Genomic DNA, 11,613 nt, shown 5'->3' with positions numbered 1-11,613 from the left:
GTGTCTTGCTACTTAGCCTAGTCTGGCCTCTAACTCATGATCCTTCTGCCTCAGCCTTAAAATGCTAGGATTACAGGCATGGGCCACCATGTCATCCCACTTCAGTTATGCTTTTCGTCCCCCCTCCTCCGTCCCTCTTCCTTCCGTCCTTATTTGGGACAGTTTTTTTTTTGGTGGTATTGGGGTTTGAACTCAAGGCCTCATGTTGCTAGGCAGGCGCTCTACCACTTAAACCACTCCACCAGCCCTTTTGTGTGTGTGTCTGTAGGGTATTTTTGAGACAGAGCTGGACTGCTAGCCAGGTTGTCTAATGTCCAAGCCTAGGTGTATCCTTGACCCCGTCTCCTAAGGAGAGAGGCTGCTTTTGGGCCTTAGTTCTGTCCCAGACCCCAGTGTGCCATGATGGTCTCACAGCTGATGGTCTCCCTACTTGTTCATTCCATTTCTGACAGAAAGTAATTCCAGTAGCCAATAAGGCACCTGGCACATGGTGAGGGTTCAAGAAACATTGAAGAGAGCCGGGTGCTGATGGCTCACGCCTGTAATCCTAACTACACAGAAGGCAGAGATCAAGAGGATCAAGGTTCAAAGCCAGCCTGGGGCAAATAGTTCATGAGACCATTATCTTGAAAAAACCCTTCACAAATGAGGGCTGGTGGAATGGCTCAAGGTGTAGGCCCTGAGTTCAAACTTCAGTACCTGCCCCCCCCCCAAAAAAAAAAAACACATTGCATGAGGGCTGGGGGCGTGGCTCAGGTAGTGGAGCATCTGTGTAGCAAGCACTAGGTCCTGAGTTCAGATTCCACTACTGCAGAAAAAAGTGTTGAATGAAATCTCTGGGCTCTGGATTGCTGCTTTGCTGTAGCATGCTGGTCTTCTAGAGATGACCCAATTGCCACTGGGGCTGGGGTAGAATGGCCAAGTCTGGACATTTAAGCCAAAGCTATCTTGTGGCTTCTCTGGGCTCTTGTAAAAGATGAGCCACTGCTGTCTGCGCTGGGCTCTGGGCCCACCTGGAAAGAGCTATTGGTGCAGGTCTCCACACAGGGAAGGGGAACAGGGCTGCTGTTCCTCTGGGCTGGGAAGTGGAGAATGTCTGCTAACCTAGGGGCAGAGCAGCCCTTTTGAGTGAGACAGTGGCAGGGTTCATCCTTGGGGCCCTTCATCTCCTTAGCTCCTTTGCTTTCTCTAAAGTCCCCTGGCTCCCCCGCCCTCATGCTCTTGCTCTTAAGAGGGTCATGCTAAGTTCCTTTCAAGTGTGAGCCAACTCAGACAAGTATTTGCATTTTAATCAAGACCTCCTGAAAAAACTGCAAGGGCCAAAGGAATTAAAATGAGTGGTAGAAGATCAGGCAGGTGGGGATGCCATTTTGGGCAAAGGAGCCTCAAAACTCAGCAGTGTCCACAGAAACTAGCCCACCCTTAAGTCAACCATGAGCAGAGCCTGTGAAGGCACTCCACCCCCCATTTCCAAGCTGAAATTGAAGACTTTCTGGTTGTGGCTTTGTAGCAAGTCAGGGTCTTAAGCTAGCCGCCCCGCCCCCCACCAATGTTTGTCCCTCTTGGACACCCCCTCTGTACAAAGCTGGGACTACTTCCTCCTCTGCAGGTCACTCAGCCAACAAGCCCCATCCAGTCTGTGGTTGTCTGGGGTCACCCCCAACAGGCATGGCTTTTGGTCCACCCTGGCTGTCCAGGGCCTGCAGAGCCCATGGCAGGGGTCAGCTGCCTGGGTCAGAAGTTGGCTTGCAGAAGGAGTCCGGCAGCCCCTTGGCATGGTTGACCAGTTCATAGGAGTCCCGGATATCGGCCAAGCCAAACCAGAAGAAGATCCACTGCTTATTGGAGAAGCTGCCGTCACTGTGCTTGAAGTACCTGGTGAAGGGAGGGCAAAGGAAGACAGCTTTTAGGGCATGGCCAGTGCTCACAATTCGCTGCTTCTGTTTTCGATAATATTATTTGTCTACTACATATTTGACATCCAGGTAGGGCCCATTGTCATCTCCATCCTTCTAAACAGCAGCCTGAGTCAGTTATTTCAGGCTGTATTGTCATTTCACAGAGAAGCAGCTAAGGCTCAGAGAAGTTAGGTAACTTTCCAAGGTTGAACAGCTAGGAAGGTCAGAGTGAGGATGTCCCTATATCTCTCCACTGCCTTGGCTGTATAGCAAATGGGAGGGTTCATGGTCACTTCTTAGTGCCCAGAGAGCTGGGCAGTAGGTGTGGGGTGGGGGTGGTGAAAGGATAGTTGCTGAAGGAAAGGGAGGGGTGGTCCTTTGGAGGTGTAGTGGGCTTGGAGTCAGGAACTTGGTAACTGGGCCTGAAAGGAGCTGGGGGGGGGGCAGAATTTCTCAGCACTTGGAGAGGCAGGTTGTGTGGGGGTTAGCAGATGTCATTTGCTTCAAGGAAACAAGTGTGTGCCCGCGGAATGTCACCAGCTGACCCTGGGTGCACCCTTTCCCTCAGAAGGGAACTAGTGAAAAAAGCCTGGCTGGTGAACCCGGGGCATGGCTGGCTGGGGCCCAGAGAAGAAGGGTGGGGCATACCAGGGATTGATGGGGTTGGTGACTCGGGAGCGCCAGAACAGCGTCTGCAGGTCCCGCCGCAGGCACTCCCACAGCATCTGCCCGGAGCCTTGGCCCTTGCGGCTATTGCTCACCACAAATTTGTCCAGGTACGGGGTGCCCCCCAGTACAGGCTCCACTGTCAGAATGGCAGCAGCGTTGTACCTGGCACAGTGGGAGAGAGCAGGCTGGGATCTCTCCTTGGCTCGAAGCTGCCTGACTCGGTCCCTTGGTCCCTGCCCTCTGAAGCCCTCAAGGCTCACCCCTCGGAGACGTAGATGGAGTGCAGCCGTGGACGCAGCGAGTCCAGGTAGTCCTCCCGAAGCTTCTTGCCAAAGCTGGCGTTGACCAGGTTAACTAGGCGGCCCTGGTCCAGGCTGTCCAGGTTGGTCACTCGCAGCATGCGCTCGACGTTCTTGAACAGGGTTCCGGAGCCTGGGGCGAGATAGAGGGGACGCGTTAGGCTGGCAAAGAGCCCGGTCCCCGCTGTGTGCACGGCCTGTTCTCAACTCCTAGCAGGGCAAGGGCTAGGGGCACAGTTACGCTCCTTGGGAGAACGCCACAGTCGAATGCTTGCTGTGGTCTGCAGAGATTTGCCTGCTTTTCCCAGGCAGCGGTTGTTCCCCAAGTTCCGCCTATCGCCTGTGGTCCCCTCCTATTCCTTTTTGAAAGAATATTTCATTTTTTAATTATCATACATTAATAATAGGAGGGGAGTTTTGTTGCCTCCTAGTTGCGTTTCACTCCCTAGATTTTGTCCAATCCGGCTCCTAGCCCTGCCCACCACCCAAATCCTGCCCACTTCTAGTCCAGGCCATTTTTATAGGTCCCGCCCCTCCAAATCTCGCCCATCGGTGGTTCCTCTCACCCACTCAAGTCCCGCCCAACTCCTAGTCCCATCCAAATTGCATGCCCGGTGGGTCCATTTCCGACCCTCTCACCCCTTACAGGAGTGAGCCCCCGGCGCCCGGCTCCTCCCAGGTTTTGGCTGAAGCAGGAAGCTATTGGTGTGTTTTCCTTACGGTTTCCAGGTCCGGCCGGTCTCACCCCGGGACCAGGCCAGCCCTCCCATGGCCCGCACCTTTGTTGCTGAAGAGTTCGGTGAGCAGCGTGCTGGCGGCGGTGATGACCGCGGAGGAGTAGTGGGGCAGGCGGCTGAGCACGTCCACGATGAGTCGTATCTGCTGCCGTTCTTTGGTGCTCAACCATTCGGCGTTGGTCACCAGGTCCAGGTCGACGGGCAGGTTCACGTTACTCAGGACCTGCGTCCGGGGCGACAAAATGAGCCTCGGCCCACAACAGGCCATTAATGCTTCCCCTGACCCTCAGACTGCGCTCCTGCCCCACGGATCTCTCTTCTCCCGGTTCTCTTTACCCTTCCTTCCTCCCGGAGTTCTCGGCCAGGAAGTGCTCAGGTCAGGGAACCAAGGGCCAAAACCCTCTCCCATACTGCATTAGACTTTCCTACCCACCTGGCTTGAGAGTGACTGCGGGGCAGCCCGTCGGGGACGCAAGAGTAAGGGCTCAGCCAGCCTAGAGTCACAGGGGTGGAGGAGGGCGAATGGAGGGGCTCACCTTCTGACTAGTATTGCGCAGGCCTCCTGAGTTATTGAGGAAGATGATTTTGGTGGGTTGCAGAGCCTTGGCCAGAGACGCGGTCACCTCCAACGAATCGAGAAGCACCGAACGGCGCGCTGCCGTTTCCCCAATGGGGCACAGGATGGGGATGCTGCTGGACTCCAGGCACCACTTCAGCAGGTCCGTCTCCACCGAGACGATGCCGCCGTAGCTGTGGGCCAGACGTGGTGCTCGAGAGGGCCCCCCTCGGCCCCGCGGGACTGGGGCAGGGCGAGCGGAGTAGCCCAATCCGAGGATAGCAGGATGGGCAGGGCCAGCACTAACCTGGCATGGGGGGCTGGCTCCGCGGCGCTCAGCACCGACCCGCCGCCAAAAAAAGGCACGGCTGTGGCTGCGTTGTGCCGCAGCTCGTCCACCAGCACCTTGCAGCTCTGGGCAAGCTGTGCCTTGGCCTCCCAGAAAGAAAGTGAGCCCGAGGGCGCCGTGGGGGCTGGCAGTCCCAGGACCACCAGCGGCTTCATGTCCATGCGCTGCAGGAAGGCCAGGGCGAAGGCCAGGCTGGATACGGCTTGTGGGCACTTGAGCACCTCCTCCTCCACCTGTGGATTAGTGAGGCGTCCAGCGGGTGTGACACTGACCCTGAGCCACTTGCTCCTAGGACCCTCAAAGTGTCCGAACTCCGCTCAGGAGCTGGCAGACTCCATTTCTGGCCACCGGAGTCCGTGTGCTCTGCCCTTTGCCCATTGAGTCTTGCCATTCCCTTATCACACTAGTGTTCCTGCCTCCGTTCCTCCCTGCGACCTTGAACTCTAGGACACCTTGGGGGAGGGGTTGTGCTGGTGGCTCCGCCGAAGGAACCCCTAACTGACCCCATAGTGAGGAGCCTTCTTCAGATATTACCCCCGGAGGGTTGGGCTCCCGGACTCCTCACCAGGTCTCTGGAGCAGCGTGCGGCCTCACCATCCCCAGCACTAATCAGTGCCCCTGAACTCCCCTTCCCGGTCCCCCTACGCAGAGTCCTCAGCCTGTCCTGCCGTGCCTGACGACATGGTCCACACAACCCCATCCCCTCGCTGCGACACTGTGATGCCGGGCTCCGCTCACCTCGATGACCGCGAAGGGCTTGTCCGCGGAGTATTGGCATGACTGGAACTGCAACAGCCAGTGGCGAGCCTCCCCGGGGCTGGCCCCGCACTGGTTCAGGAAGGCCTGGATGTCCCGCTGCACAAGCGAGCGGCCCGCGGGGGGCGCCAGGGTTTCGGGGGGCGCCGGAGGCGGCGTCCACCACGGCTCTTCCGCAGCGGGCGACTGGACGCGCTCCTCCGCGCTATCGGCCTTCTTGGTCGGAGGTTGGGCCCGCGCCCAAGCGGTACTGAGCCGGCGACCCGGGCTGGTGTTCCCGGTCGCCCGCCGCCGCGCGCTGCAGCTCAGCCTCCGGCCGCCGGCCCTGCCTTGCGGGCCACGCAGCCTCCCTCCTACAGCAGCGGTCCGCAGGGTCCCAGCCACCCACACCGTTGCCATGGCGACAACCAAACCCTACAGTCCTCCCCAAGAGTCTCCACTGTGTCTGGAGCGCCGGGCACTGGAGGGCTCTTAACTTGCCTCTGGGCAGAGCTGAATCAGGTCCTGGCCGCCTGGGACAGAGGGCCCGGAATTGGCTTCTGGGTGCGTTTGAGGAGCGTCAGTCCATGGATCAGGGGGCGGGGCCGCCAGGATCCCCCGCCCCTGGGGAGGGGATGCAGAAGGCAGAGATAAAGGGTGGCGGAGCTCTTTAATCTGCTGCCAAGGCGGGTTCCAGGAAGGGCTCTGCAGACCTAGGAGTTGCTGTGGGAGTCTGCAGGGGCTTGGCCAGAAGGAGAGTGGGTGTTGGTTAGCGCAGGAGGGGCTGGAAGGAGGGCCGGAAGAGGTCAGGCAAGGTGGAGGGGTGTCACATGCTGGGGGGCATGGGTTCGAAAGTCGGGTTGGTTGAGCCCATGGTGAGGTTACCAGTTTGCCAAACTCCAGCCACTGTAAGCCATCCTGAGGAATAGGTCCTATCTTTAAAATAGCCCTTATTCATATTAATTCTGTTCTTTAAACTGTTTAAACTTAAAATCTACTCGTATCAGGACTGCAACTAGAAGGCCAATGTCACTTGCCAGAAACAGGAGAAAACCTTAAGAATAAAGTGAGAACAAAACATTAAATTCCATCTGAACAGTGTGACCTGCTGGCTTGAAAACACAGAGGGTTAGCAAGTAACCGGTGTTAGCCATACCCCAGCCCTATTCGAGGCCTTGATGCATAGAATGCCAGGTACTGTGCAAATCCCTTCCCAAATCCTAACTCACTTCATCCCAACAATGACTCCTGGAGAGATGTTATTATTATCCCCAGGTGAGAAAATGGAGGCACAGAAATAGATGAAGGCCAAGATGACTCCACTCACAAACAGGAATTCTGGTCTTCGAAGCTCAGTATTATTCAGATCCAGGCTCTCTCTCTCTCTCTCTCTCTCTTTTTTTTCTTTTTTCCAGTACTGGGGTTTGAGCTCAGGGCCTACACCTTGAGCCACTCCAGCAGCCCTTTTTTTGTGATGCGGTTTTTTGAGATGAGGTCTTGTAAACTCTTTGTCTGGGCTGGCTTTGAACCTCAATCCTCCTGATCTCTGCTTCCTGAGTAGCTAGGATTACAGGCGTGAGCTACCAGCTCCTGGCCAGATCCAGTCTCTTAAGTGAGATTTGGCATGGACTTGAAAGATTTGCAAACTTTCAGAGGAAGTGAGTCAGTATCATTTAACATCAGGCCCATGTGCTTTGGGAAAGTGCTCACAGCCCATGTGTCTTATGCCTGGGTATACTCCATCCTGTCCAGCCCTCTGTTGTGGTAGAGGAGGAAATAGGACCTTTTGATATTGTACAGGGAAGGTGATTTGACCAAGGTCACACAGCTTGTCAGTGTCATGGCCAGACCCTAGGCATCCTAAGTCCCACCTCTGTTCTTTTTTTTCCTTAGTGTTGTTTTATGCTCCCTAGGCTGAGACTCAGGACTCCTTGGGCATCGCCTAGATGAGAAAAAGTGGCCAGGACTGCTCCCTTCCTGAGTACTGCAGAGGCTGCTGGGGCTGGGGTGTAGCTCCATGGGAAAGCATGCACTTTGCAAACTCAGGGCCCTGGGTTCCATCCCCAGCTTGAAATCCAGAGGATGCTGGGTTAGGGTGTCAACCCCTTCCTGGAAGCTCCTACACACACACACACACACACACACACACAGAGTCCCAGGCAAGAGACTTTGGAGGGGGAGGGGGAGCTGACCCTGACCTTTGCGACCTTCTCCACTTTTCCATTCTCTTGCTTTAAAATCTCAGGTTCTAGGCAGGCAGGGTCTGCACCCCTCCCCTGTGGGCCACCTCCAGGGCCTCTTTCTCTTCTCTGTTCACTGCAGGCCTCTCCCATATATACTTCCCAGAGTTCCATAGAGGGGGTCGATCTAGCCCCTAAGGCCTAATAGTTTTCCTCCCCCATTTCCTCTGAACCCTCTGTGAACACAGCCTCAAATGTGCTTCCTTTCCATTCTCTCCATTGAAGCGCATTGGAGTGCCCACCCTCCCTAGCCTCCCTCCCCTCAGACTTTCTCTTCCTCTGTCTCTCTGTCCTTTTTGTCTCAGACTGGAGCTCCCTGGGGGCAGGGCTGCTGCTCCCTCCTCAGACTCAGGGCTTCCTGAGTGTCAGTCCATTCCGTGGGTGGCATGTGCAACAGTCCCATTTCCCCTGAGCCTGTGAGGCAGACATTGGCTAGGAAACTGCTTTCAATCCCTTTGGGCTTCATCCCAGAGGGCTGTGTCCCTAGGCAGCCAATGGGACCCTGGTGTTCCCCTGGTGAATGATTAACTGTAGGCCCATTGACCTGGGGCCACTGTCTCCCCACTGCTTCTCCCTGGAAGGCCATTCTCGGCTGGGGGACTGGCCCAGCTTTGGAGATGAAGGTGATGGCCCGGATCAGCTCCTGTCTGAGCCCACCCCTCCAAGCTAAAGGCTGTCAGAACCATTGCTGGTCTGTGGTTTTTAGCATGAACTCTCTTTTCCCCCTCTAACACTGGCTATTGTTTTGCTTTTCAGAGCAGAGCCCATTGTCAATGTGCTTAGAGTAAAGGTCTTGGATTCTCCCCAAGCCTTGAGTCTTGGGGATTCTGGGAAAAGAGACCAACCTTCCCACACAAACACCTCCCCACACAAATCTTGTGTCTCTGAGTGCAGTTTTCTCAAAGGGCTAAGGCTTTCTCCTACCCTTCTTGGTGCAACTCATCACAGGTGGGCAGGGAGGTGACAGAAATCTGGACAGGGCAAGGGGTCATGGATGACATCTGACAGTCCCACATCGTAGCACCTGAGGGGAGACACACACAGATCTGCAGAGACCCATACCATGCATCGAGACTGCACAGATACACAGATGTGTGGACACAGGTGTGCAAAGACACACAGAGTACATACATATGGCGCCCCCCTCCACCATCCAAAGTCACACAGACAAATATCTGCAGGAACAGAGATCCACATACAGAGAGACACAGGTCCACACAGAAAAACACTTGCTTAGAGAGTTGTGCATGCTTACAGAGGCTCTGTCAGCAACTCTCATACATAGGAATACATGCAGAAATGGGAAGACCCAGAAAACCCAGGACCCCTCCCCCCTCTGTGGTCACTGATAACTGCAGGACACTTAGACACGCCCAGAGAGGCACAGGGTGCCTGAGAGTGCCCTCTGTCCTTCCATACACTCAGGTTTAATCAAAGGCAAACAGAGGGTAATCTTCTTGCTCCATCCCACTCATGTGACAAAAACCTTGGTTAGGTTCACGTTTCAACTATTCTGTGCCTGTACCGTGCAACTGAATGTGGGTGATGATTGAGAAAGACACACAGTCTTGGTGACCACAAACCCTTGAAGCTGTCAGGCCGAACCCTATCATTCTCCTGAATGATGATTTCTCCTCTCCTCAAACTCCAGGATACCCACCCCTTCAGCTTCCTGGTTCACTGGGAAAAGGGAAGTCTGCAGAAAGGACTTCCACAGGTGCAGTGTCTGTGTCCCCCTCCCTCGCCGCTTTTCATTTGTTAGTGTGGATGAACAGCTCACGTGCCTACCTAAAACCAGTCCCTGCTCTGGTGCAGGGAACCCTTCCCCTCTTTCCTCGTGGGCACCAGTCTAGATGGCCTTTCCTGTGCAGTCTGCCACCGCAGTTGCCATCAGTATAGAAACACAGTTGTTTCTCCATAAGAGCAAAGCCTCTTGACCCTGACCCCCCAGTCCTCCCTAGTCAATTAACTACTCCCCATTTTTTTGCACCATTTAGCTTCAGAAATAGTGAAATAACTTGCTACTTTCAGTTTCTTCCCTCTTTCTCAGACACCATTCCTTCAGGCCACCATTCCCTGAGCCAGAACTGCACTTGTCGAGGTCACTAGTGACACTGGATTGCTAAGTTGTAGGGTCCGTTCTCAGCCCAGCTCAGCACTTGTGGCTCCCTCTGTCTTCCCCACCTGGTCTCTCTGACCCCCTGGCCTCCTCCTTCCTTGCTGGTCATTTCTTCCCTCTTTCTCTCTTGACCTTGTGCTGATGGGGAGTCCCAGGGCTCTGGGCTCAGGTCTTTTCCCTTTTCCACGTTCTCTCTCCCAGCTCTTAAGACTAAAATATACCACTCTGAGCTGGTGACGCTCACCTTCTACATGCTAGCCCACATCCTTCTTCTGAACCCCAGGTTTGTGTCTCTACCTACCTGCTCCACCTCCTGAGTGGAGAGAGATGCTCTCCACTCAATGAAGATCATTGAGATCCTCATCCTCTCAATGAATCTGCTTTTACCCACATCCTTGCCCATGTCAGCTGGTGGCAACTTAGTATTTCCTCTTTGTTCAGGCCCCAAGTGTGTGGTCATCCTTGATTCTTCTTTCTTTCGTGCCCTGCATCCCACCAATATAAAGCATGAAGCATATCCGGTACCCAGTGCCTTCCACCACTCAGGTTGCATCCTCATTCAAAACATGGCACCCACTCATGCTCCTTCAGTGCTCTTCTTCTCAGTGACATCATGCCATTGCCCTGCAGAGTTAAAAACCAAAGTCCTGGCAATGACTGGTGACTTGTGTGACTGCATCTCCTATTGCCCTACCCTACCAGCCAGCTCATGTCTCTCCAGCCACGATGACCTCTTCATAGTCTCCAAATATGTCAGCACAGTTGCTTTTGCCTTGGCACTGTGTCCTCTGCCTAGGACACTTCATGCCAATATCCCCGTGGTAACCTCTGTGAAGTTTTCACAAGAGTCACCTCCCTGTAAGACCTTCCATGACCCTGTCTAATCTTGTCATGCACCACCCCAGGATTACACCTTGTTCCCTCACCTTGTTCTCTCGTCTTTTCCATAGGGAATCACCTTTTAACAGATATGTACACACACACACACACACACACGCATACTCATATGTATTTTGTGTGTGGTTGTTTCAATTACTGTTGCAGCAGAAAATTTCCCTCCAAACTTGATGGCTTGAAAGAATTGTTTCAGTATGCTCACGGATTATGCCTTTCAGTGAGGAATTCAGGAAAGGCTTCCCAGCAACTCTGGTTCCGTTTTTCATGTGTTTGTAGTCAGAGGATATTTGGGGGTGGGGCATCTCTCTCTCTCTCTCTCTCTCTCTCTCTCTCTCTCTCTGTAGTCTCAGCCTCCTCTGGGCAGGCTGGTGGGCTTCCTCCCAACATGGTGGCGTCAGAGCAGTTGGACTGCTTCCAAGGCTGGAGGCTGCATGCCCACCTGGTGCAGCAGAAGCACGTACAGCCTCATAGTCCAGCCTCAGTAGTCTTGCAGCATCACTCCACGCTATCCTGTTGGTTATAAGGGAGTCACTGCCCACCCAGATGCCAGGGGAGGGACCATGGGTCCCATTTCTTGAGTGTCAAAGTCTCCTTGTAATGGGGATGAGATGTATTGTTACTGCCATCTGTGGAAAATCCAATTTGCCCCCATAGTTTGTATCTGTCTCCCCAGGCCCCTGGCCCCCACTAGAATGTAGCAGGACATGAGCACAGACATCTTCGTTCTGACCAGATTTTGATCTATCCCAAGATTCTAGAGTAGTGTCTGGCACATAAGAGGCACTCAATAAACATTTATTGAGTGAATAAACCTTCAGAGAAAAAGAAGTGGAACCTGTGGAAAGGGAAGCATGGCTCTGTGGCTCATGGGGTGTATAAATCTGCACATGGGGTGACTCTGGACAGCCAGGCACGCAAGGTGGCCCTCTCCATCTGGGAGGAGGCAGATCCTGGCAGGTGCTGTCTCAGAACTGCACGTGGTGGGTGTGAGCAGACCAGAATGTGCAAAGGTCTCTCAGTCAGCCATGTTTTTCCCCCCTAAGGACATATGCTTGAAGGACAAGACCCTGTTTTGCCGGCCAGAAGTCAGGAACTTGTGTTAAGCCATTTCCAT

At 54.3% G+C, this 11,613-nt stretch overlaps 1 protein-coding gene across 3 annotated transcripts; it reads right to left on the bottom strand.

The window, feature by feature from the left end:
- Positions 1-1,271: 1,271 nt before the first annotated feature.
- On the bottom strand, positions 1,272-5,873 carry Nags (N-acetylglutamate synthase). Of its 3 annotated transcripts, none has more exons than XM_020180443.2 (7): positions 5,247-5,866; positions 4,467-4,741; positions 4,140-4,353; positions 3,646-3,826; positions 2,828-2,999; positions 2,547-2,729; positions 1,272-1,875 (listed from the first exon to the last, which is right to left on the bottom strand). In XM_020180443.2, exons 1-7 carry the CDS (start codon positions 5,661-5,663, stop codon positions 1,722-1,724), a joined length of 1,596 nt encoding a protein of 531 aa, XP_020036032.1. In that variant the 5' UTR covers positions 5,664-5,866; the 3' UTR covers positions 1,272-1,721. The 3 variants fall into 3 exon arrangements, with proteins under 3 accessions (XP_020036032.1, XP_073901637.1, XP_073901638.1); XM_074045537.1 differs by having other exon boundaries at positions 1,661-1,875; positions 2,660-2,729; positions 5,247-5,873; XM_074045536.1 differs by lacking the exon at positions 2,547-2,729 and having other exon boundaries at positions 5,247-5,873.
- Positions 5,874-11,613: the final 5,740 nt, after the last annotated feature.

The sequence above is a fragment of the Castor canadensis genome, chromosome 11 (genome assembly GCF_047511655.1).
Source record: "Castor canadensis chromosome 11, mCasCan1.hap1v2, whole genome shotgun sequence".
Lineage (NCBI taxonomy): Eukaryota > Metazoa > Chordata > Mammalia > Rodentia > Castoridae > Castor > Castor canadensis.
The sequence above is the reverse complement of the archived record's forward strand: the minus strand, read 5'-3'. Positions and strand labels throughout refer to the sequence as shown.